The sequence below is a fragment of the Alligator mississippiensis genome, chromosome 11 (assembly GCF_030867095.1).
Source record: "Alligator mississippiensis isolate rAllMis1 chromosome 11, rAllMis1, whole genome shotgun sequence".
Taxonomy (NCBI): Eukaryota; Metazoa; Chordata; order Crocodylia; family Alligatoridae; genus Alligator; species Alligator mississippiensis.
Genome location: NC_081834.1, coordinates 4,057,430 through 4,084,645, shown reverse-complemented (window position 1 = coordinate 4,084,645; position 27,216 = coordinate 4,057,430). Strand labels below are relative to the sequence as shown.

The 27,216-nt window shown below is 42.6% G+C and overlaps 1 protein-coding gene across 6 annotated transcripts in view; it reads left to right on the top strand.

The window, feature by feature from the left end:
• The window catches only part of IQCH (IQ motif containing H), a 108,610-nt gene that overhangs the window by 20,063 nt on the left and 61,331 nt on the right, over positions 1 to 27,216 (top strand). For 4 of the 6 annotated variants that reach the window (XR_002087018.2, XM_019477493.2, XM_019477491.2 and 1 more), the window contains 8 exons: positions 2,865 to 2,976; positions 6,000 to 6,128; positions 7,027 to 7,238; positions 8,338 to 8,889; positions 9,522 to 9,588; positions 16,727 to 16,810; positions 19,205 to 19,380; positions 25,590 to 25,862. Coding sequence is in view for 5 of the 6 variants with exons in the window: in XM_019477493.2 (XP_019333038.2) it covers positions 2,865 to 2,976; positions 6,000 to 6,128; positions 7,027 to 7,238; positions 8,338 to 8,889; positions 9,522 to 9,588; positions 16,727 to 16,810; positions 19,205 to 19,380; positions 25,590 to 25,862 (1,605 nt within the window). In the remaining variant the exon portion in view is untranslated. The remainder of the gene's footprint in view (positions 1 to 2,864; positions 2,977 to 5,999; positions 6,129 to 7,026; positions 7,239 to 8,337; positions 8,890 to 9,521; positions 9,589 to 16,726; positions 16,811 to 19,204; positions 19,381 to 25,589; positions 25,863 to 27,216) is intronic. The other 2 variants (XM_019477495.2, XM_059714530.1) reach the window with 1 other exon arrangement.

Sequence of the window (27,216 nt, the reverse complement as noted above, 5' to 3'; positions counted from 1 at the left end):
TACTTGATTCCTTCTGACCTCTTCATTCCACAGGTGTTAATGACCCTCTATCCTTTTTAATGGGCTTGATGTTCCACTAATAAAACTAGCCTTTCTTCTGAAATTCTGCTGTCTGTTAGCTGCCCCTGATAATGAACCTCCTGTATCCACAGCCCTGAATGCTGTTTTTAACTTCAGCTTAAAATTTTAACTCAGGTGAACATCAGCTCAGGTGTGGAAATAACTTTCAACAAAGCATTGCACTGTCAGTATGCTCACAAAGGCTAGATGTTGTTTTATGAATCTGAAAAAAGATGTAGATTTAATTCTACTAAAAACAGAACTAAAGAAGCAACATCTTTTGATTATTTTGCCTAGTATTTTGTTTTTTTTAATACTAAGATATGATGTAGCACATTAGTGCACATTCCATTAAAATTATATTTGTTTTTTGCTTCAATCTTAAACTGAATAACACGGCCCTAGGCCCCTAGCATATTAGTAAAGCTTCTCATTCCTTTTTAGCTGGATAAAAACGTGTGTTGTGTTATCTATGACAGTGCATCATGCCAGCTGCACCCTCTCTTTTCAAAATGCTAGATACGCCCCTGGTTCCAAATGCAGGGCCCATTTACCTAAGTGGAACAAGCAACGTGGGGTTTTGAACAAATGGGGGTTTAGAAAAGTCAGGGAAGCTTTTCAGGAACTGAATCATTGCATTCACGTGCATTTCTGTGTTTACATGACTGACCAGTTGCTCAGAGCTTTCTATTCTGAGTCCTTGCCCCAAATTTTCCAAGCTGCCCTTTGAAGCCACATCTGCACTGGAAGGGAACCGAATATTAAGTAATATTGTGTAGAGTCCCTGAGTATAGTAGTATAGGACCATAAGTATTAAATAGCAGAGTATTCTAAGATGGAAATTTGTAGGCATGTACAAACATAGGACTGGCAGAGGACTCCTCAGCTATCAAATCCAATCCCCTGCATTTCCAGGCAGTTGCTAACCAAAGGGGTCCCCATAAATCTCCACTTCTCAACCTTACAGATGACTGTAAAGAACAGGATCTGAAACGTATCACAGGCAAGCGGAGAGGAGACAGGAATGTGTCTGGTGTTCTTCCAAATAGAATCATAGGAAATTCGGGCTGGAAGGGACCTCAGGAGTCATCTAGTCCAGTGCTTCTCAACCCCAAAGTGGGTCGCAAGAATATGTGAAAGATCACAAACAATCTTTAAAAATGGATTCTTCTTTAAAGGGGGAAAATGTGGGGAAACCATGAGCTTTCCCTGCGGGCTGGCAGAGTTCCAGCCTGCAATGGGCTGCTTGGGGTCCCCCATGCCCCACACACTGGGGGGCTAGGGCCTGGGGGTGTGGGACAGCGGCTCGGAGTGAGGGCCACCAGCAGAGCCAGCGGGCTGTTTTCTATTTAAATTATTTACTGGGTCAGGACTGACCATCGATGTTTATGAATGGGTCCTGGTACAAAAAAGGTTGAGAACCACTGATCTAGTCCAACCCCCCACTCAAAGCAGGACCATTCCCGGCTAGATCATCCCAGCCAAGGCTTTGTTGAGTTGGGCCTTAAAAACCTCCAGGGATGGAGAGTCTGCCACCTCTCTAAGCAGCCCGTTCCAGTGCTTCACTACCCTCCTAGCGGGAAAGTTTTTCCTAATATCCAACCTAAACCTTTGTTGCTGCGACTTGAGACTAGGGAAATAGGTGGTTAATGCAAGCTCAGAGACCCAAGAACTCTGTGACTCTTGGCTCGAGTTGTAATTGCTGTAATGTTTGTGTGTTCATGTTTCCCTCTGTGCCTGGTTACGCTTAGACATGCATACGAGGCCTTCTGTACTTCACTGGTTCATCAAAGGTTACACAAAACTTCTGTGTTGTTGCCATCTCTCATGGCTTGTGAGTCTTGTGATTTTGATGGCAGGCTCGATTTTGTGACTTTTTAACGACCGCAGTCGGCAATACCATTTTCTCCTCCAATTCCAAACATCGGTTAGTCATTTCTATAAATATTTTCTGACTTTGTTTTAAAATGTCCGTGCAATGTTTTTCTCTCTCTACTTGGTCCCTACCTGTCAGGAGCTCAGCTTCTCTTTCAATGTCTGGTTGCAGCCCAAGGTCCACTTCCAGCTGACATTCTAGTATTAAAAAACTAACTCGATAAGTCGGTAGTTTCCAATCCAGTCGTAACAATAAGAAAGTGAGTTGAAAACGGCTGCTGAAACAGGATCTTTTCCCCCTATGCAGTTCTCCAAAGTGGGATGCTAATAGACCTAAAATCTTTGCTGTATGATATTTATTTGTATTTGCCACCTTGTCTTTACTCCTGCCAGTTAATAGATGCAGGTTTGTAAGGTGCTCTCAGACTTTAGAATCCTTTAATATTTCTCATTCGCTGATAATACAGACTTTAAATTTCCTAACCCTATGCCCAGTGGATCTCTTGAGGATCCATGCATGTTTTTTCTAATTCCTGCTTCCTTTTTTTCCCCTGTACATTGCTTATATTAAAGTTTCCTGTATTCAAAGCCTGGTCTGTCAAGAGATACTTTGTTTACAATGTAGTCATTAAAATTGAGCAAAGTCCTTGCAATTCCTTTTATTAACTAGAACACTGATTTTGCATAGCAGAAATCGCAAGACATTGATTGGATTTAATTAACTTTATTTTAAATTACATAAACTAATGACAGTAGACAATAGTGCGGCATGTTCATAAGCAGTAAAACCAGTGCCCGTACTGTTACATTATTAAACCTTAATGAAACTATTCATAGCAGAAATTGTATTTATTATTTAGTTTTATACGAGTAGCAAACTGCGGTGCCTGGAATGTTGTTTGCTAATGGAGGACTTGCTCTGTTCTTAGGTGTGCGCTCAGAAGATAGTGAAGGGGCCTACAGTCAGTAACCTTTGGGTTTTGCCCGCCTCTCACCAAATAGATGCTCCCCTACCCATGTGTGAGAGAGATGCAAAGAGAGGTGAGTCCCTCGGATGGTGAAGTCCCTAGGATGAGCTCTGCAGAGGTAGTGTTGGTTGCTGTGTAGAGCAGGGGTCAAGCATCTTGAGATCTATCCTGTACAGGTCACGTAGGGCCAGATCCCCTTCATTCTGTTAGACATCTAAGTGGCACTTTTGGCATTGAAGTATAGTTTTATTCCACCCTGCTTGCATCCCTGAAAAGCCGTTCTTGCATCTACTTTTGCAACAAGCTTTCATGTCAGCCTTAAGAGTGAGGCAAAAAAGATGAGGACCCATCCATCAAATGCTGTAATGGTTTTTCAGAGACTCAAGCAGGATGGAGTGAGAAGGCATTTAAACACCTGTTACTTGGAAGAGGATCTGGTCCTTAATGTCTCTGAGCCTCAGATGGCCCATTTTACAGATAGGCTTACTAATGTGGAAGTTGTCTAATGTTTGTAATGCGCTGCAGAATTTTTTTTGGTAAGTGGCATGACAGAGCTAAATACAAGTATAATCATCCCCAAAGGTTGAAGAGATTATGGCCTAACCCAGGCTGCGTGTGGATGCATGGGAAAGGAATTTACCAGTGGAAGGCCATTGGGTTGGCGGCCCTCTGTGCTCTACCCCAGACGTCCCAAAAAGCCAACGATGTGTACTCTGCTTCCGTCTGAAAGTGGAGCTCCAGAGAGTGGAGAAAGCAATATGGCCAGACTGTTTAGTGAGATAGGATATTCTCTGTGGACTGAGACGGGTCCACATCTTACACAGGGTCCAGTTGTTGCTGGGAGCAGAAATCTGTTTGTGATGGAGGGAGGCCTTGTTTGTGGTCACACTGAGTGGCCATGAGTTTCTTCAAGAAAATGAGAGCCTGAATTTGGCCTTGGGACAGTACCTAGAACAACCTTTGGATTATTTCAGCAACACATTGAATTATTTGCAATGATTCTGTACCCATAATTATGGTGGGATTGAGAGCAAATTTGAAGCAGCTCTGACACAAATGTTTCAAACTGATGTTCCACAAACACACAGTTCTTCTCTATAGTACAGCACAAATACAGTTTGTTTAATTTCTGTGTCAAAATCTGTAGGCAAAGTTTGTCTCCGTTGGATTTATCACAGTGGCTTTCAACCTTTTTTTCATTCGCAGACCCCTAAAAATTTTTTTTTAGTGGAGGTGCAGACCCCTTTGAATTGTAAGTGTGGGTGTTTACAAACTTTTGATTGATTTATAACCATCTTTTGCAGACCCCTTAGACAGTCTGCGGGTCCCCAGGCATCTGCAGACAACAGGTTGAAAACCACTGATTTATCACAAAAAGCACCACTTCTCTAGTTCCAGTTTTGTTCAGGGAAGAAACAACATTTCTTCCCCAAGAAGATGATGGTACATTCTAAGTGTTACATTTAAAACATTGGAAAGATTTGACTTGGTGTGTTTCATTTCTTTATATTTATTATATATCATTTCTTTATATATATTTCTATGACTGTATGCTATGGCAGAAGAATTCCAAAAAATGCAAAAGTACTTACCACTAGGCTGTATGATGATACAGTGCAGGAGTCAGCCTACAGCCTGCAGGATGGATCGATCCTGCAAAGAGGTTGAATCTGTCCTGCGAAAGTCCAGTCCATCCCAGGGGGGCCTAAGGAATCAGGCACATAGTTGCACCATGCCACCCATCCCCTCTGCAGCACCCACTCCTCCACAGCCCTCTATGCTCCTGTCTCGTGCCTGCCTTTACCCTTGCCTTGTCCCTCTCCATTGCCCTCGGGGACAGGGATCAGTGGCAAGGTTCAGCACGGGGCGCTCGCTGAGTGCTCCTGTTGAAGCTGTCCCATTGCAGAAGATTCAGTGACTGGGATAGGCAGTGGGAGGGGGAGTGTGCATAACCCTGTAACTGGGATGGGGTGACCTGGGTGACACTCTGTGCTATGAGGCAGCTTTATGTATTTTACACTAATCTGCCCCCGCACATGAGCCAGCACTCAGCTCAATGTCCTAGCTACTAGGCCGGTCATACTCATCTCACTGCTTCTGTAATTTTAGCATGCCAGCTTCAGCTCAAGGATGGGGGAGTTCCTCCACCCAGAGCAGCCCATTGTGTAGAGGGTAGGGCACTGTCCTAGCAGTCTGAACCTCCTCAGGCAAAGGAAGAAATTGCACCTGGGTCTCCCACAGCCTGAGTGCTCAAGCCACGAGGCAACAATGGTGATACAGGTTTCCTCGCTTTATGTGGGTTCTGTATATGTGAACTCGCTCCTATGCAATGACCTTTTTTTACCAAAAATGTGTTATATGCAAGGTAAATTCACTCTTATGCAATTGATGTGTGGAAGCCCACAGTCAGCTGCTTTGTGTGGTGCATTGTGGGAGTGACGCCATAGGCAGAGGAAGAAAATATTTGTGGGGGCTGAGCCGGGTGCTGGTGTCAGATCCGCAGGGCACCCCGGGAGCTGTGAGCTATGAAGCCGCCTGGCAGCAGCACCCGCAGCCACCGCACAGGGCAGGCGGTGCCCGTGCTTCTGGAACTGCAGCTGCCTCGGGAGCGGTGCCGTGCCATGTCAGTGCAGTCGAGGTCTTGGAACATATCCCTATTTGTTACACTGTAAAGTGGATTCCCTCTGTGCGAATTCGAGTTATGCGCCGTTCTCCAGGAATGCATGTACCATATAAAGTAAGGGAAACCTGTAGTAACACTGTCAAACAAAGGACTTGCCCCTGCCCAGCTCTTAAAGGGGTTGCTTAGGTGCCTGACACCTGGCTGGTGTGCTGGTTCAGGGGGAGTCCCAAGGGGGCAGAGGTCACTCCCTCCAGGAGCAGCTGTCTCTTCCGTGTTTCCTGGTAGAGTATGACCACTCTTGTGAATCCTGTTCTGAGGCCTTGCCTATCGAACTTAGATGCCTAATTCAGGGCTGTAGATTACACGAGACTCAGTGCCACATGCCTAGGGCTGGGTGATGCATCACGTAGTTCCTTTGGGGATCTACCCCCAAGAAACCAGACACATCATTCAGCAACGTGTTTGTTTTATAGGTATTCTGAACCTAATCGAGCGCAGGCTAATCCCGCCGGCAGCAAAGATTACACTTGAGTCGCCTCCAGTTTTACCCAAAGCCGCTCCTCTCCATGAATTTCACAAACGTCACAAGAAGCCTGTTTCAGGTAAGCACAGAGTGTTGGTTGTGACTGTCAGTCAAATCCCAAATTTCTGAACCCCTTTCAAAGTCTGGCCCTCGGTATTAGTATTGGGTAACCCTCGACACTCAGCTGACTTCTGCTTATCTGGAGTTGTGTCCAGCTAGAGGAAATTTTAGTCTGACTGGTGAAGGACTACCAAATACAGCAGGCCTGAACAGCAGAATGCTGGACCCAAGCAAATCTCTTTGTCCCATGCTATGTAAGTCTGTATAGGAAACCTGTGAGCAGTGACCTGGGGACTGGAAGTTTCTAATCAGTTCTTTAGAATTTGAAACATCTCATAATGGATGGAAGCGACCACAAATAAAACAAAGGGCCACGAGTTATGGCGGTAGCATTGGGGTGCAGTCAAACAAAGTAGGAGCCGATAAGCATTTTACAAGTGATGCAGTACATACACATTGCTTAGGACTCGATCTAGTTGGGGTGGTCCTGCTTAGTGCATGGGGGTGGACTAGATGACCTCCTGAGGTCCCTTCCAACACAGATTTTCTATGATTCTGTGATTGTTGTGGAAACAGGATATACTGTTGGCTGATGCACTGGCTTTTGAAAACTATCTTTTAAAAATGTATTATGGTTTCCTATATCCTGGTCCCAATCTCTACGGCGACAAATCTGTGCTTAATTCTTTTGGCACGCTCAGCTTACTAGTATTCTTCCCAAAGCTCTGCTGTTCATGCCAGAACCATATTTTGTTGACATCTCTTGAAAATAGCCACCTAGTGGAGCATCAAAGCAGTGTGAGATCTTTTTTATGTTATTTAATGGGATGTATTGTGGTAATATTGCACTTCGCTATTGTTGTAGAGTATTTCCTTTCAGCAATGAAACCTTGCACTGCCTTTTTGCATTGGTACAGGGAAGATGAGTAGGAAGGCGGATGCTGTCACAGACATCTTCACTTATCCAGACCCAAAGACAACTGTCAATGGCACGTGCTTCTCCAACAAGGGTAACATTGCACCAGCCCCGTCTAACATCTCCGTGGACTCAGCTAGGAGATCAAAGCGAGTGTGGACACAGCCAACTCCAGGGCAAGAGGTGGCACTTTGCATCCCACCTCAGCCAGAGGTATGTAGGCAGTGACAGCCACAAGATCTTATCGTGCAAATTTTCAGCACCGTCTTCAGCAAATCTGCTTTAGGATGTGATCTGTACCTTGAATCAGGACATGAAGGCCTGATCCAAAGTCTGTTGAAGTTAATAGACAGCCCTCTGCTGACGGCAGTTTCACTTTTGAAACTGCCATCTCTTCCCTAATTCTTGCATCGTTCATGTAGGCAAACAGAATGTCTCGTTTCACTGTAACAGGGAACGGGAAAGGAGCGTGACCCCGGCTGATTGATTATTTGAGGCTTGATGGTTGTTCTTAGCCTCTATGCATAAGGGGCATCTCTCTCCCTTTATGTGCAACTGAATTGCAGTGTTGCATACCAAACAGTTCTGGAGTTTTGCTTGACCTTTGCAGATATCTGAGCCATTAGAGTGCTGATCCATGCTGTAGCCCAGAGGAGAACTGAAGATGAAAAATAAAGCAACCCTGGAAATGGAAGCTAGGATGTGAATTAGATAATAACAATTTAAATAAAAAAATCTGCAAAAATACTTGAAAATAGCGAAGTCAGAATGAAAACCAGAGCTGCTGAGCTGCAGGCCAACCTCTCCAATGGAGACAGAAGTTCTGGTGGGTGTCAGAAGAGATGGCCTTTGCAGGTAGCCATGGGTGGAAGATCAGGGTGTGTTTGTAGAGAAGGAGGGTAGCCATTCACTCATGACAGTATGAATGGGAAAACAATGTTGCTGTACTTGTAAAGTCTTTGCGTGGTAAATCATACTTATCGTGGGACCAGCTGACCATATCAGTGTCCACAGAACTTTTATACGAAAAGATCAAGCATAGATCCCTTGAGCAATTAATATATTTTCTATAAAAATGTTAATAGTCTTGAGTGACCCCTGGGTACATTTCTGGTAATGGGTTTTATGATATATATGGGCCAGTCTTTGTGGTTATGACATGTATATGTTAAATCAATACAAGGAATACATTTCTGGATCCATAACTTCCCACAGCTGCGTGGTAAATGATACTATGAGAATGTACGTTGGCCACTTATTTGTCAGCAACTGCAATTATTTTTTAATCTGTGGTTGTGGTCTCTTTCCACAGACCTCACAAATGATGCCATTTGAGTCCTTCCAGAATTCAGTTTTGGATTACGACATAGCTATTCTCAATGGTGCTATAGACCATAAGGCTCCAGCCTTCCTGGCATTTAAGCAGTACTACTGTTTGTCCTGGGGAAGTATTCTCTCTCTCTTGGAACATGTTGAGAAGCTGCTCAAGGACTACGCCATACCATTAGCTATAATAAAAAGCAGAAATTTGGTGGAGCTTGTATCAGATTTTGAACTTGACCGGAGGCCAAGCAGAGATGACATTCTGTCCATGATAAAGAACCGATCCACTGTGAAAAGACTCTTAAATCAACCTGGCCGGCGATACAAAGGGCAAGATGGTACTGAAATGGCTGCCACAAAGATCCAGGCAACATGGAGGCGCTATCAGGCCAGAAAACCCTACATCCATTTCAGGCAGCAGCAGCAGGCATCAGGTGTGATTGCCATTTCTTGGCTCTTGCATACTCGCATGGCACGTGTAAAAAAGACCCTGAAGGAATCACGTCGGAGACACCTGGAGAATTTTTACATCAGGGCCAAGGTGTGCGGTGCTGCCAGCTGTTACGGCAGCACTTCTTTTCTAAACATCTCTTGCTTGACTGATTGCAATAAGCTGTTTCCATTTTTTTCCCTTTAACCATACACTTGTCCGAGCATCATATTTCATCCTTCATCAGTGATTCAGCCTTTGTGGCTGCAAAATCTGTTGTAATTTTTCTATGGAGAATGTCCCTTCATGTTGACTTTGGTAGTTCTGTCAGAAAATCAATGTTTTAACTGCATTACCTTAGCTCCCTATATATACCTTGTGGCACTTAATTTGCTGGAAAAAAATCCCTCCCTTGTCTACATTGCTGTCACCACTTTGTCAGAAAGTATTTAAGTTTGGAGACAGCCTTTTAATTAGTGCTCACAATTTCATTTATGTTTGCTTTCCCCTTTTTTTTCATTCATATTCTGTTAATTAAGTGAGCAGCCTCTAATCTTCCCCTGCCAGTAGCTTCATGTAGCCACCTAATTAAATTAATTGGGGAAGATGTTTTAAGTATGTAATTAAATCAATTAATATAATTTATGCCTGGCTTAACTGTACAGTGGAAAAACAGCTGAAGTTTGACTCGATGAATCCACTACAGCTTCCTGTCACTGATCAATGCTCTTCTTGATTTTTAGCATCTGGCAGCCAACTGGAATCGCATCAGGACCTCCAGGAGGACTATTATCCATATCCCATCATTAGGTATAACACTTTTGCCTGCAAATCTATCAGCAACCTCTATTACCCACCACATTATGACTCCTTGATTGAGTTCAAGGAAGGCCCCTTGTTTTATTCAAATTGGTCTCGGCAGGAAAATGTTCTCGACATGATGAGAGTAATAACACAGGGCCCTCGCTTGAAACGGCGTTTAATTTGGGGATTAAGCAAATAAAGTCATTATGTGGGGGCTGCTATTCAGTGGAGAGGTGATTTGCTGTAATTCGCTTTCATCTGTATGAAATGAACTAAAAAGTTGTATTTTTCCCCCTGAAATAACAGATAATGCTTTCAGTCTTCTTTAATGATAGGAGAACATGGGCCTGTGTGTGTTGTTGCTGTTACAGCAATAAGCTGGGATATTGCTTGTACACTGTTTTTAATCAAATGTGCAGTCAAAATGATAAGCTACATTCTCTGAAATTATTTAGTTCTAATTACGAGCAGATGGGATGCTTTATTTGCACCTAGGGCGCCTGAGCAAAAGGAAATGCTGTGTGAACAAGAATAATTAAGAAGTTGAATAGTGTTTTTTGCGCTTAAATAATCTGCAGTTTCATGTTAATTAGCACTAATGTAATTATTTAATTACATTTATGAATTGGGGAACTTAAAAGCTGTTTTCTGCAAAGCAACGGTAAAGTGTAGGTGTTTAGAAATTACAGAATATGATTTCCTGGGAATTTCCAAAATGCACTGATAATCTCTTAAAACTTGAACTGCTGTCAAAATGTTTGTAATTTGATTTATTTTTTTACACTTATGTAGCAAATTAATTGACCTTACAGAGCTTAGATTTCATAAAGTGAATTGGTTTAGATTCTGAATTATTGAAAACTGTAAATAATTTCCAAGTCTCTCATTTTTAGGGCATATGGAACCTTAGATTTTATGAGAAAATAATTCTGCTAATTATATTTAAGATAAATATATAATCAATGAAGTACTGTTTTGAATTACACATTGATCTTAAACTCTCAAATGAATTAGCATAGCTAGTTAAATTAAATAAGAGGATTCCAATTTTAAAAATTAACAGCTTTTATAATAATATTTCAATTCCAAGACTTTTGAACCAGTTGAAAATGGGGATGTTGCAGAAAAACAATTATCAAAGAAAATCTAGGGTTAATTAGGCTTATAAACACAAATCAACAGCCTTTCCAGGTAAAACACTTTTAAAGTGGCATTGTTGTTGTTTTTATTTTTATTTTGAATTTGTATATAAAAAAATTAAACTATAGGGGAAATATCTCTGGTGCTTGGGTTGTGTGGCCCTGTTCCTTCCAGCAAAATGCACAGATAGTTTTTGAAAATATTTCAAGCATCTTGGTAACTCCTTTTAGTTAATTAAGAAGTCCATTCTCATTTGATATTTGACCTAGAGTCTGGGCCTTGATCTTGCAGTGTGCTGCATGTTGCAGGCTGCCTCTCTTTACGAAGTCACTGGCTTAGGGCATTAGAAAGGAATCTTTTCCTGGGAAAATATAGACAGTATTAAATAAAGTTCATTTCTAAGAAAACATCTGAACTTGTAAATGATTTAACTAGCCAAAGAGGGAAATATTAAAGCAATAGTGACCAAAACACAGATGCATAAGACATTACTAAAAATATATGTTCATGCTTGTTTAATGTAAATTAAGTAACTACATTCAGACTCATTCTGTAGATTTCTGGTTTTTAGATATATTCCAAATTCCTACAAATATTTTGTCCATTTTGAAAAACTAGCATATCAACATAACGTTTTTAAGAATGCATTTAGAGGGAGCTGCTTTTCAGAGATACTTGTGTAGAATAAGGAAAGGCTCAGAGCTGGCCAGATGGGTATTAATAGAACTTTGAACACAGCTTCAATTTCAAATTTTGAAAACCTGTTGTTTTCTAGTTTCATGAACTAAGAACCTTTGAATGGTTTTTTTTTTTAAACTGCATAAAGAGGGAGCATCTTGAAATGTTTAATTATTCTACTCTGCATGGGTGTCATTTTGCAAAGACATTTTCATACGATTTTTGACCTATCACTAAGTCATGTCCAGCTACCATCTTTGTGCGATTTATCAGAACATCTTCTCCAATTGTTATTTTTCTCTGATATATACTGTAATACCACTTTTGAGAAACAGCTGCTAATTACTTCTAGCCAAGGCACCAAAACAGCTCCTTTTTTGGCCTAATTGAATGTTGGAATAAATAAGCCTAATTATGTATTATTTACACTTGAGACTAGAGCACTCTTTGAACAAATAATATGCATTTCATAATCTGAGGATGGAAAAAAAAAGACCCTTACTCCGTCCTAGGCAAAATTCTGACTGAGTTCAATGGGAATTTTGCAAAGGAAGCCAGTCATTGATCAATATAAAATATTTCTAAATTTTATTGTAAAGTCAGGGGAAAGCAAGCGATCGCCAAAGAATGCAAGTTTGACAAGAATTTCTTAAACAACTGTTGTTTTTTCTCTGAAGAATTGTTAACCAAAAATTGGAGGGTAAGATTCTGGCTCCATTGAAGTCCTGTTGACTTCAGTGGAATCGGGATTTCCCCCATGTGTCAGCCCGATTCTTCTCTCACGCAGGTAGACTTCCATTGATGTGGCCATTGTGTTAATTGTGAATTTCTCAGCTTTTTGTGGTTTGAGGAATGTTTCAGAATCATGTCAAGTACCCGTTCTCTGCGTGTATCTCGAGGGGGGCAGGAATTAGTGAGACGATTAGTTAAAAGGACACTGCCTAGATAAAAAGTACAGTGTTTCATGGAGCATATTTTTTCTTTTCTTTTCTTTTCTTTTCTTTTCTTTTCTTTTCTTTCTATAACAAATCTTGAAATTATTAAAATTGAATTTAAAAAATATATTTCACTTTCCCGATCTAAGCCTTGTTGCCTTGTGCATGTCTCTCAGCAGATTTCAGTCCATTTCATTCGTGTTCGTGGTCTCGTTAGTCTTTCACCTTCACAGTCCTTGTAGATTAATACAGCGATGCAATATTTGGGTTGCAGATATGAGACAATGTTTTGTCTTTTCCTTAGGTTGTTTTAAAATAATGAATCCATTTTTTACAAAAAAAAAAATCATTTTAAGCCAAGTAATATTAAGCCATTGATCACATCTCATTTCTACTCACGAAAATCTTATAACTCTTCTCATCCTTAATACGTATTCCAAGCAAGGCCTTAACGGACTGAAATTATCCACTAGGAATTTATAATCCTGTTAATTCAATTAATGTATAAATATAACTTTTGCTATATTTTATCATTACAATAACTTACACTACTGCTTGATTTAAGGCTTAGTTCAATACAAGAAGAATATTTCAGCCAGCAAGAGCGGAGAGCTCCTGTGATATAATTTCCTAATAAAACTGTTACTATTTTGTAATAACTATTTTACTCTGTAACGTTGCTTTTCAGGAACTTTGCATAATATACTAATATTGCAGCTTCCTGCATCACTTTTCTTATCACTCTTCCTCACCCATCATCACCCGTCTGTGCTTTGTTTCCCACATCTTAAACCCTTCTCGCTGTTTAATGTGAGAATGTCTCCCATCCAACACTCTCACCCCTTAAGTAAATGATGGTCCAACTGAATGCTGGGACTTCCTAGTTGACGTCCTAAGTATATCTAGTAAAATTAAGAGATTTGTTTTAGCACACAAGCTCAGTACAATAGGGCAACATTAGCTGGTTGAACTCTAACCACTGGTTTTGCCTCTCTTCCCGATAGGCACAAAACGCCTACACTTGAACTGCCTTGTCTCTGCTCCCTCTCCACTTCACACCCCTACTTCTGTTTTTCAGAGGCACTTTTGAAAAGTCTTGCGAGTTGTTTGCTGAGGACAGGCACTAATGAAAACAGGCAAGCCCTATTTAGAAAGTGCCGTTTAGTGTGGAGTGGATCATGGCAGGGGCTGAATGGGGGAGAAGATAGTAGTCCATTTACCAGCAACTTGTACTCTCCTTTTCAGTTGCTCTGTAATCTCCCCTCACTTGTCAATTGGGAGTCATTCCATTGAAGTCAGTGAAGACGCACAGGAGTGTGAGAGAAGCAGATCCTCAGTGTCCATTTGGTACCAGACCACTGGCTGCACTTGGACACAAGGATCCGCAGTTCTCACCCTGAGATACCAACTTCTTTCATAGACCAGCTCAGCCCTGGGCACGTGATGCCTATGGCAAGTTGAGGGGTTTATTCTACAGTGACCTGATTACTTCCACCTGGCTGATTTCATCCTCATTTTGGAGCATTATTTAGCTATGGCTGTTCATACAGATAGAGTTGTGATTCTGTGAATCTGAAACAGTGGTATGACTATGGCTAGAGCTCATGATAAACAAATTATATGCAGTTAAAAATGGACCAGGGAGGAGATTTAGTGCCTGTCTGCTGATCATTGGTAACTGCTTGGTAGGCCCACTCTGTCCTTTGATAAGCAGAAATGAACTGTGAATATTGCACGTCTCAAAACAACCGTGGAAGTGCAAGTCTAATTCAAAATGGACTGACTAGACAGGTGAGCACTACAGTTGTGGACGAAGTTGTTCTAAGCTGGGGGATGTGGAGCAGATAACGTCCCCCTGTAATCGGTGATGCTTGGTCCCCAGCCAGGTAAGCTCAGAGCCTGTGAGACGTGCCAGGACTGACTTGGGGTAGCGCGTGCTGCTGGCTGCTAGGTGCTGATACACGAGGTCCTGGTTTCACTGAACTCAAATGGAGTTGTGCCAGCGGGCAAATGTCTGGGTGATTTGGTGTGTATTTTTTTTTCACTGAGGTAACCAGTTTAAAAACAAATAACATAATGTAGCTGGGTTAATATTCCTTTGCATTTACAAAAGTACACCAGTATAAAACTGACTGAAATTTGCTCCGTAGGGACCAACTTTAAACACTTGCCCTTTGAAATACTTTGCCATTTTCCAAATGGCAGCCTGCATGTGTTTTTCCTGCCAAAACTGGCTTCTTAAATACAAAACAGTGTTTTTCTGGGAACTAGTAGCCTGTTTTTATATTCCTGAAAGCACCACTTCTTAGTGGATTACTAATAGCACTAGCTGTCAGGAAGCTTACTGTAGTCTGTGCTCTGCCACTGACTTGCCTGGGAGCCTTGTGGGAGTCGCTTAAAGGCCTGATGCCTCAGTTTTCCCATCTGTGAAATGGGGCCCTACGTTGCAGACATTTCATGAAATTCAGATGTTCTGAAGATTAAAATCAACATTTTCCTGTACCCGCTAATACCGTAGTTCCATGGAAACTAATGTTCCAGGTTCAGCAAGACTGACTGATGTTATGTGCTTGATCTGGGGCATCCAAAATTAGGGGTTGCTTTAGAAAGACATGGATTAAATCTTTGCAGCCTTTCATTTTAGTATCTCCTTCTATGCTTCCATACGTGACAGGGTGGCACTGCCATCCCGTTTGTAATGCAGCTGGCTACTTATAACTAGTTTTCTAATCAAGACCTCCTCTGGCAGACCCACTGATATAGTTATCTTTCCATAAGATAACACTTCAATCTTAAACAAATTTTAGTTCAAACACATTCTTGGGGAGCTAGTCCCGTGCAAATGTATGGGAAAACGGAGCGATTGAGCGTTCCCAGCTCTTGTTAACAGACCAGCCAAGAGTATCTGTTAAACATGCAGTGTTAGGCTGGACATCCTATTGATTTAATGACAGCTCTACCAACCCGTAATTGATTTTATGTGTTTATTATAATTTTTTTCAGCAGGTTCCTTTAAGATTCGCCGAATTTGAAAGTCTGCACAATTAGAGATTATAGTGCCTATAGACATGCTATTTTCAAGAGCCTTTTAGAAGATGAGGATGTAATCGGATAGAAATCTGACCTCTGAATAGATAATCCTAGCTCCGACGGATTGTTACTCACCCATTGCATCCTCTCTAACAAAGTGATCAGATGTCCCCGACATTGTACTCTGGACGGGCTCTTTAAGGAGACATTGTTTGTTGCCTTTTATCTTTGAGGGAAATTGTGATAGAAAAGACTGCTTGGTCAGAAAGGATCTGTAATTATGGTAATGTCTATTTCTCTTTGCCATTTCAAGAAAAACACATAAAATGCACAAATCCAAGTAATCAGGGATGTAGTTGGTAGCCGTGTTGGTCTGAGACACAAAAGAATGAGTTCTAGATTTTTGCAAATCCAAGTAAGATACATGCATGAACATACTTTTTGGTTATAGAGTTTATCACATTTATGATGTTCAAGTCCTTATCCAAAGATTTTCTGATACACAGGCGGGATGCTGCTAAAAGTAGCTAATTAAATTCGCAAATGTTATGCTACATATGGAGTAACATATTAAAAACTTGAAATGCTACATCCTCATTGCTGCAAAAAACATAATTACATTAGAGAGAGAGAGAGATGAGGGTATTTTAGACAGCTCAAAAGGCCACATTCCTGGAAATTGTAAAAGCAAAAATATAATATCAGTAGGGATTTTATTAGCATTAAACTTTAAGGTTTTTTGATCTTCCTGTTTGCTGTATATATTTGCTTTAGCAATCAGGATCAGCATACCCTTAATAAAGACAACCAAGGGGCTCAGCCTAAATTTGGCTGTTAGTTCATAATGAATTTGAGATGCATTTGCAATATATTGGATGGGAGCTATTCACACATCAGTAAACCACAGTTCTGTAACAGGAACATACTGGGCACTTCTCACCAGCATTAAAATGCTCAGTGTGTTTTCCCAGTCCTGGTATTTTACTCCATCAGTAAAAATAAAAATAAACTGATTGAAGCTTTTATAGTAGTAAGATCAGCTTCTTGGCTGGCCTTTTATGAGCCCACCTCTCCTCCTGGCTGCAGCAGCAGTAGGATTTCTTTTGATTCGAACAGGAGCAGAACTGCACTCTACATTTGTACTTCAAAATGGCTCATTTATTTATTTATTTATTTATTTTAATAAACTTCTTTGCCGTGGGGTAAGATTACCCCAGAAAATGGATTTTCTTCAACAGGAAAATGTAATTAATGTATCTAAGATCTGATGTCTCTAACACACCTGTTAAGCTTTATATTGATTAATATTTTGGTGCAATCTTGGGCTTGTGTGTGTGCATGTGTTGTTTTTTTTTTGTTAGGTTATTCCCAAAGCATTCGTGAGAATATGTCTGACTTTGCTCTCCAGCAGAATTTGCAGATGGGAAGGCTGTGTGACATCCAAGGTACAGTCAGAGCAATCAGCTGCCTTCTTCTTTGCTGTTGTCTCTCATCCTTAAGTAAAGGAGAAACGCTGGGGAGGATTTCCTTGCTGTTGTGATCTTGAATTTAGACAGCGTACATGCTCAAAAGAGGCTTATAATAGTGGGTCAGTCTTTTATGCCATTTGCTGCTTCTTGAGATGTTCTTAGGGGGGGCACATGGATTCCTTTTGATTCTGCAGCGAAGTGAGACAATATGATCCTGCAGGGCGCTTGGGTAGTCTGCGGTGCGTAGCAGCCTGCACAATCAGGTTCATAATTCTGCAACTCTGCATTCAGAGTCGTGTTGGGAAGAGAAAAAAAAAAGAGATGCTGGAAATGACTAAGCCCTTATTTAAACCAGCTTTTTTAATTAGCAAATGAGGCAAGAAGCATACATTAGAAAGTTTTTCCCAGCATGACAGTCCTCCTTTAAGCAAAGCAATGAAGAATATGAATTTGTCAATGCCCAACTTTGTTGGCTTCCTGGAATGACATCCTTTACATGATTCATATATATTTCAGTATCATTATTATTTCATAAATGCCATTTAGTAAGCTTGTAACAAAACGGTATTAGTTCCAGAAAATTACAGTAGCCTAAAATAATAATGTAATTGCCTTTATATATTATCTAGGCACTCGTATTGTTTTTTCCACAGTACAGCTTTTATTTTTCTGTAAAGATAGATTTGTTACATTTCAACTGTTAGAAACTTTAAGGGACAACACCAGCCTTACACAGATGGTCACTACCGAATGAATCTAGTGACAGGAAGATTGTGGCTAAAAAATTCTTTACTGAAATTTAAAAGAAATCCACATATTAAGAGCTGTAATAATTATCATATGCAATATGCTTAATTTATGCCAAATGGAGGGGCAAAAATATTTGCCACATTTGGTTTCCTGGTTTCTTTAGATTATCACGGTGATTCTATTATATATTAATAAGATCGGATACTTCTGAAGTCTGTCTGTGCAGCTCATTTCATGTCCAAAAGAGAACATGATAGCTGTCAGTAAGGTAGTACGAGCAGTAGTTAACTCAGCCTTGCAAAATCCTGTTCATTCGCAGGGGTAAGTTGACAGGTTAGATCAAGATGATTAGCTCTTTCATCATCACAGCGAAGATGGGTGACTGTGTCCAGGCTGGTCACTTTTCAGGGCATTTTTGCAAATCTAATTAAGTGACTGAATGTGAGATTGCATATCGACCAGAGATCAAACAGGCTCTTCCCCTCATCTCAATTACTTTTCAAAATTCTGCAGTAATGAAATCTTTATGTGGTTCTGCAGAGCTCAGTTTATAGGCCAGATTCTCAGCTGGCATAAATTGTTTTAATACTGCAGTTGAGATTTTGGCCTGTATTTATTTCGCAAGTTATTTTCCTGCAGTTGTGCACCAAATCAAAGAAACAAATGGAATTCCTTACTCTAAGTCATTTATAAAACTAGTTTCATACTTTCCTCCGTACTGCGTTCCCCCTAGCTTTTAATTGCTGCCCACCCTTTTGCAGGTAGTATTAATTTGTCATTGGTCCTTTCAGGGCTTTCACTCCAAAGCCAAGCGAAGAGAATGGAAGGATTTGCATTGCCTTCAGTGGGAATTGGTAGGGCCCCTAGTAGTGCTTTTTGCATTTGAAAATCCCAAAGTGCCTTGTCAGGCTCAAACTCCATTGATGTCACAAACTCATCAGTGTTTAATGTTAACGTTCTGCAGAAACACACTGATTCCAGTTTTCCATGGTAGGATTACCAGAGTCTGACACTCTTACACATCTAATTGTTTACACACGCAGTCTTTCAGCCCAAGCCGTTTCACATGCGAGACCCCAGATTTTCACACCGGGGTTTTTAGCTAGCCAATCTGCATGCACACATGCTCTGCAGTAGTCATTAATGGCATCCTACGGTGAGCTTTTATGTGGACAGGACAAGGATAAGAACAGGCCGTGCCGAATCCAGGCAGAGTATGAAATTGCAATTTCATCAGCTTTCTAAAGTTAATAGCTCAGTTTTATAATTTGCAGAAGTTAATGGGATACATTTTTAAAGCAGTGCGCAATTCCCATTGATGGTAATAAGAGTCGCGCAGCTAAATCCCCTTGTAACGCTTTGAAAATTCTGCCCCCGATGTGTTCTGCAGATTGAATTCTGGAAACTAGCTATTTCTTTGCACTGCTGACCTGTCTTTGGAGAAATGCTGAAGCACAGAAAATGCAGTTAAACCAGTAAGGTTTGGGAATTACAAATCTCATTTTATTTCCTGCATGCTTTTAGTTGTTTGTTAGCAAATGGTCAGGAATTGTCAGAGAACCAGCTCACGACGGAGTTTACCTTGCTTGTGAAAATGAACACTGTGCCCCTTTGTTTTAGATGCCAACGTGGACGTCATCTACATCTGCCCCCTTCATCTGAGTGAGGAGTTACTGCAGTATTACAATAAACTCCTGGGTCTGCAGGCAGCTGTTAGATCTGGGAACCCTGAGGACATGGGTGACCTGCAGGACAGGTTCAAAATTCTCACCCCTGAAGCTATAAACAGCTTCCCTGTGAGTTTGTCTTCTAATTACTACAGCTTGAGGGATGCAGTAAAATTAAATTGGAAATTTTATAACTTGTAACGCTCTGGTACACATCAGTGAAATATTATTGCAAGTTTAAGAGCTTTACTGATTAGACTACTAGTTAGACCATTGGAAATAAATATCCCAGTTTAGCTTTATAGTCGTAGTTGAGGTACCCCAATTGTCTGAAGCCTGCTATCCAGCTTCTGTTTGTCTGGGACTGGGAACTTGATAGATTTATAACTCTGAGCAAAACCTAACAATAAAAGTATTTCTGTTACTCAAAATTTACCTCCTTATAGCTGAAGAGCCCTTCATCCATTCATGCATTCATTCATATGATGTTTATTGCAATTAAATCCAATTCATAGCCTTTTTTAAAGAATGGCCCCTTAAAAGTGTTTGTAAGATTTTGTTAACTTTGGTTAAGTCCTGTCAAGCCAGTTTGATATCCAGGTATTGGATATCAAGAGACCCAAAGCACTAGTGGGTCTAAATCCTGTGTTTCTGAAATACTGCAATACAGTTAAGTTTATATATGGCAGGGGGACATATTATACTGTAAATCTTAAATCCATAGCAGGTGACCTGCTATTTGACATGTGTGAAATGCGATGATCTTTGCTAGATTTTATACATTAAGTCTATACTCAAAGCCCCTGCTCTAGTTTTTTTTGGGAAAAAAAAATCCATCTCTCCAGGTGTTCTTTTTCATATAGTAATTTGTTGCATAGTTTCTCTGAAAACAACTCTTTCAAAGGGCAAAGAAGCCATTTATATTTGTTGTATGTAAGATGATAATTTTATGTTTTGTTACTGCACTGTGCAAATGTATTCTCTCTCCAATTTACCCCAGTCTAGGTCTCAATTCAGCAAAGCCTTTAGGCATCTGTGGAGGTCCACTTCCATTCAGCAAAACACCTTGGTATATGTGCATAACTTTAAGCACATGCTTAAGTGCTGTGCTGAATAAGGAGGGCTTGCTGAATGGGGACCGTGGCCGTGTGTAGGCGAAATGAGGGGCATGTGTGCACATCACTTTAAAGCGAGTTAAATGCTTTTGCACCGCTTTAATGGTGTTGGTGTTTGCACGCGTCGGCGGCGTATTGCGCATCCATTCCAGCCTCTGTAGCAAATTCGGTGGCGTAATGCACCTTAAATGACTTGGGGCACTCCGAGGAGGAGTTTTAGTTTGCTGCCCTACAGCCGCGGAGCGAAGCACTGGGCTCCCTGCAGTTCAGGAGCTCTGCAGCAAGGCCGTGCGGGCAGCCTGGCAGCAGCCCGGGAAGGCAGGCTTCACCCAAGAGCTTTTTTTTTTCCCCCCTGGAGTCTGCCTGAGCTGCGCGGGGCCCAGTGCTTCCCTCCACAGTTGCGGTGCCCTGCAGGACCACCCAAGCCGGATGCCTGTGGGCAAGTGCTGCCTGCGGGGGGGGACCACCACTTCCATGGCACCAACCCCACTCTGCAGCCCAGGGACCGCTCCGCCTGCTGGCAGCTTGCCCTCTCCTGCCCGCTGCTGGAGAGGCAGGTAAGTTCAGGTTTGTGCATGACACAGGGGTTTAAAGGGCCTTAAGTTGAAGCGGTGTTTTTAAAAACACACCACTTCAATTTAGGGTCCCCGTTTTGTCTACACACGCCCCATAGTAGCCACTTCTCTTATAGTTAAGAGCAATTCATACAGGTTTGTCTGGGTTTTTTTTTCTCTGAAGTTAGAAAGAAGCAAGATGACACCTCTCAGGTTTAGCTGCTCTTACTCTTTCACCTCAGATCTTCTGTGCAAACTCAATGCGATTTAAACTTTGCAAACCGTAAAAGCAAATCCTCAGCCACACAGTCTCTGCCAAAATGATACGGTGCATGGGAACAACTTTCAGAGGCTTTAAAGTAAACAGTGCAAAATAGCTCTAAATAGCTCCATTTTATAGGCTGACACCCTACAAATGAGACCACATGGAAAGCTCTGACATGATGAATGTCAAATACTTTGAATTATTAATGTTTTCAAGGGGCTTTTGAATGGGTTATTTTGCTGTATCTGCAGCATTTCAAAGAGTCATTGATGAACATATCTGTATTGTATCTGAGCACAAGGCAGTATTGCAAACCAGTTATTTTTTGGTTAAAGGGCTTCAGCAAGAACTGGGCTGATCATCTTCCGACTTGCAGCCAGGCCGCTTCTTAAATAAAGCCGTTTTTTCCTGTTTGTTCTTTAAAAAGACTCCAAACAAAAGCTGCTTTTAAGCCAAAAAAGGTGAAGAGCAGAGAAGTGTGAAATCCACTGGGAACCGTGTTGTGCAGCTTTAATTCACCTGGGAAATGTATGATAGAAATGCATATACTTGAAGACCACAGCCATTGGCGAGGGTTACCTGGTTCCTTCGTGGACTTGCACAGCCGTCTTCACTCTGCTATTGAACACTCAAGGTACTAGTCCAACAGGACTGTCTATAAATGCAGTTGCTGTACTGCATTTGACGTACCCTGAGCTCCTACTTCACTAGGAAAAATGTGCTCCGCCAAGTTTTATGAACACAAGGTAGAATCCCAATGCAGACAAAGGGAGTTGTAGCTAGCACATCGAGCCTTCAAACTGCCTTGTTTCCACTGGGCTGTTGCTGTGTTATTTACCCCATGTTGTTAATATGTAGTAGAAATTTATCATTTTTTGTCAGCGTCTTCCAAGAAAATCTGCATTCCTTACTGAGGCAAAATGCTCACTGGCTTCCAAGGCTGTGAGTTTGCACACTAGCCTGTTTCAGGTGCCCTGGATTAGGTCTTTACGCATTTGTTCTAAGCCTCTTCCTTTTGGTTCCTCTCGCGATGAAGTCTTGTCTCAGGGCCTCTGCTTGGAGGCAAGCCTTCAGCTTCCCCTCAGCCATCCTGAGCCACACGAGCTGCATCTCCTGGTCCACACTGCCTTGCTGTGGCAGCCTGCAGGAAGCATAGGAGAGGCAGGGATTGTGCAGACTGATTCCAGAAAGAAATGGATTAGGAAAATCAAACGGAGCACGTCTGTGCTCTAACTGCGGGCAGCAAAGACAGGCGATGCAGGAGGGCCAGCGTTCACATCCTGGGTTACCCCTGCAGCACTCAGGTGAGTAGTGAACATGTTTCCGGGAGGCGAGTGCAGGGGGCAAGGGCAGGAGGCAGTGTTGCAGGGCCTAATGCCCTGGATTGCTTCCAGGGAACGATGGCCTGTTGCAGGGGGAAGAGGCTGCACTGGAGTTTGCACATTGCTTTACAATGGTTTGGAGCCAAACGGCTGGCCTGGGAACGGTGTTAGGTAGCAGTGTCAATATGCCCTCGTGGTACTTGATTGTGCTTTGAACCTGGATTGTACCTGGTATTTTCTGGTATCACAAAATACCAGCATATGGATGGAAATTTAGGCTGTGTCTGTCTTGATATGTAGGACAGAGCCTGTACCTGTAGGTGCCCTCATCCAGCCTGGGCCAGGTATTTTACTTGTGGTCTGCACCACAGCTGTCTACATTATGCTTCCTGTTCCAGGTGGAGAGCCCTTCTAGGAATCAGTCTGCACGTTGCTCGTCTCTCCTGCCGTGCTCGGCTCCAAATCCAGGCAGTAAAGACAGGACGTGGGATGCTGAAGGACTAGAAGTCGAGAACAGGAAATTGTGAAGCTGCTAGTGAATTTACAAGGGCTGTGGCCTGCCACCAGTGCATGAGCACCAACACACTTCAGGGAGAGGCAGGGTGGGCCTGTATGTTAGCAGAATATCTCGGGTTGGGTTGGACTGCAGCAGGAGTCAAGCTCAGACCTTTTCCATGCGGACGGCTGGTGGGTGTGAGCTTGAGGGCAGCCATAAGGTCGACCCTACGGGACCAGATCCCAGTTGTTTGGTAAGGCTACTCAGCTCTGAACCCACAGCACAAACCAGCCTTAAAGCCAGTTTAACCACCTGCCTGGGGAAATCAGGTCCAGAGGAAGTCACAAGGTGGCACAGTGCTATGCCATGCTGTGTCCCAAATTTCTGGTATGGGCAGGTAAAGGGGGATGGGATTCACACACTCATGTGGTTAGGCAGTCTCTGGCTCTTGGACTGGCCCCTTGGAGGTTATGAAGCCAGATGAAGCTCTGAATTGTGCTGGTTCTCAGCTGGCATCAAATTCAGGAGAGTATGGTAGGAGGAACTTTTAACTGCCCTTGTGCATCTCGGAGGCAGGTGCCAAGCTGAGTTTGTCCAGTCCAAGGGCCTGGCTGTCGGCACCTTGAAGCAAGTTACCAAATGTGATGATACAAGAAGTGGCTTTTCCCTTAGCCCAGAGAAACTCAGAAATTACATTAGCAATGGGGGGTTAACCACAGAGTTACAGCAACTTATACGCCCTTGGGTGACTTGTGGCAAACATGCTCCGGTGCCAAAGAAAAACCCTACAGCACAGTAGCTCGTGATGAAGTCTTGTCGCTAACATGAAGCTTGAAGTCAGTAGCTAACATGGCTAAAGACAGACGCTGTGTGCATCGCGTCGCTCGCGGCTGCAGGAATGACGGAGCCAGTAATGTTTTGTGCAAGGAGCCACAGGTGAGAAGTCGAGTCGCTTGTGGCTTGAGAGCTGCAGCCTGGGCCATGTGCTCAGCCTACTGATCCCCGTGCCATGGACTGCCCTGTTGGGATCATGAGGATTCCCTGCTTTCCCCTGCTTTTGCACTCTCTCCCCCTCCACACTGCGCATCGGTAACTGCACCGCTGTCTGAGCAGGGATGAACTAGATTTTACACCCTGTTTCCTGCACATCTTAATTAACTCTAGAATCCATTATGGAGAGAGACAAAGGAGATCTCCTCCCTGCATCATCACTTCTGGCCCAGGAGAGTGAGTGACCGGGACTGAAAATTGAGCCCGTCTCCCCTGCAGGGTAGAGCTTTGTGTGCCAGGAGACCATGAGATGGCCCCTGCATCTTCAATTCATGCCATGGCTTAGGAGAGAAGCATAGCTTGCTGGAGCTCAGAGGATCACCTGCTTTCCCTGGTTTCTATCCCTCATTTCTCCCTAAAGCACCACTGTTTGGAGCACTGCACTGTTCCCTTGGGATAAAGAAGTAACTGTGGAGCAACCCGAAGAGCTTCAGAGAAGGAGCAGGGCCACTTCCATCATGCTCCCTGCGTCAGACCAAGATTTATGCTTTGGGCTGTGAGGTACAGGGAGGCAGAACTTGGCAGGAAAAGTCTTCGAGGTCCTAGCTGTGAAAACATTTAAGCAGGTGCTTGTGCCGATCCCTATTCAGGACTGTGCTTGAGCAGTAAATCAGTTGTCTCCAAGTAAAGAAAACTTGCTTGTAGGATGTGTCTTTATGTAACGATCACTGGCTCGATAAAGGAGCATTGGACTCTTCTATGCGTGGCATCCTTCTCTGTCTCACTCTTGACGTACACCTGGAAAGCTACAGAAGAGGACCTGATACGCAGAATGATCTGCAACCGAAGCATGGGTTTGGTGTAGCGAATAGTTCAGAGACTCAGCCATTCGTGATGGCTGTTCTTACTTTAATTTTAAAGGGCATGATGTCTTTTCTGAATGGCTTGTCCTGAGAGAGACATTTGCTTTGGAAAAACAAATGGAAAATTCCTAGTGAAAAGCTGAAACCTCTTAGCCTTAAAAAATGCTTTCTGACTCAAGTACTCTGCACTCAAGTTTACTGTAGCTGTAAGAACTACTGTATAATGGAAATGTATATCCCCTATAATTTAATGTGATCAGTGATAGGTTTTGTAAATCAAAGTGTTTTATTCTCAAAGAATCACTTAAAATGCTGCTGCGCTGTATGGTGAAATATATTCCCTGCTATAGGGGTTTTTCTTCATTTTTTGTATTGATTTCTAGACGCTTTAGAGTTAAACCACGCCAGAAGTGTTGCTGAGATGAATCACTATTATCCAAAGGCCACCAGCCTCTCTGCCGACTGACAGAAGGATAATTCCATGTGGATCAAATAAATACAGATGTGTAGTAATTAGTTCTATTCCCAGTGAGCCCATTGCCAACACACTAAAGATGTGAACGATTATGGAGCCTCACCCCAACAGCTTTTATCAATTTAAACTGCTAAGCTACAGGATAGGTCATAACCCAGCCTGCTATTAATAATGTATTTATTGTGTGCAACATTATAAATTAGGTTCATGGAAGAGAAAAGAACACCTTTTAACAAGACTAATGCTATCTTTATACAGAACCATCCCATGTGCTTGGCCACTCAGCTGAAGTACAGTCCCAAGACGATCAAAAGAATAAAAAATCTTATCCAGGGCAAGGACGCCTACGTGATTGGAGGGGTTCCCCACAAAGATGATTTAGCGGTGGCTGACATGTTAAATGTGCCCATACTGGGCTCTGTGCCAGAAGTGGCTCATCTCTATAGCACCAAGTCTGGAAGTAAAAGAATTTTTGCCAGTGCTTGTGCGCCAGTTCCCCCCGGAGAATATGACATCTATACTCCTCAGCAGGTAAGCAGGCAGTGTTTGGGGGGCACCTTTGCATTTCAGCACCTAGACTGCTACTGGAGTGAGGTGGGGTACAAATTTTGCTCTCTTATGTAGATCAAGTATCATTGAATTAATTAGACCCTAAATGGGTTGGAATAAATGTGGAAGTACGTGGGGCTAGGGAGAGGGGTTCTTTCTTTCTGCAGGTATCTAATTTAAAATAAGTATTGTCTTGATAAAGAGGGATTAAGCAAAATAAATGATCCAGTATTCTCACCGTCTCCCTCAAGGGCTCGCACCATGTGCTGGTATCTGCTTCTTACAGCTAGCCATCATCACTACCCCGTGACGGGAACCCTGACCCCACCAAAACTAGTGGAAATTTTGCCTGTGACTTAGATGGAGCAAAGACTTCACCCCATCTCGGCACTAGGAAGCAATGCTTGCAGAGCCCCATCTGCTAAAATACTTGCCACTCAGTAAAACAAAAACACTGATGTCCAGAGAAATTCCACCCATTTTGGAAAAGCGGCTTGTCCAAGCTGAGAGCTGCTACCTGAATTTTGCCCTCTATTTAGCACATCAGTTCAATTTTCATTTCACCGACCCTAGTGCCATGACAATAAGCCCAATTGGTGCTAAACTCGGTTAATCCATCATCACTGTAATGGGTGCCTTTAACAGAAGCAACGAGGACCCTGGATTTTGGATTACATGTTCACCTGGATTTATTTCTGATCCGCTGGCAGAATGCTGCATTCTGCAGAGTGACTTCATGGGTTAGGTTATCTTGCCTTTGTGGTGCTACAAGTTGTGCAGGGATAGCTGTACCAGCAGATCTTGCATTCATTACATTCAGTTCTCTCCTGCTATCTCCTGTCTCAGATTAGGTCGCATGCTCTTCCAGACAGAAATGGCCTCTTACGCTGCACTTGTTCAGCGACTTGCACAGCCCTTGAGTTGGATGTCTAGGGGACCCCATGTACAAAGAATGATTGCATTTCATGTGCTAAAAAGAAACGTCTGCCAGCACAAAATAATTTGAGAGTGGGCTTCGGAGACTCCTTCCCAAACGCTGCCTAGCTGGGATGTGCTTGGTCAGGAGTGCAGGGGCTTCACTTGTGCTTGTTGCTTCACTTGTGCTTAAAACCCCGTTCTTCTCACCAAGCCCCTTTCGTCCTCTCCCTGCCGAGCCTGCGCTCTGGGATCCTGTCTGCAGTTGCCTCTGATGGGCCTCACCTTGTAGCTAAGGGTGTAGTTTGTGCTCCTTTCAGCGGCTTGCTCCATCTCCGTTCTGCGCATCTGCCCAGTGCCTGATCTTCCCGGTCACCGCATTTTGTCTTCTCTGCTGTGAGCCCAGGCGTGGAACAACTTC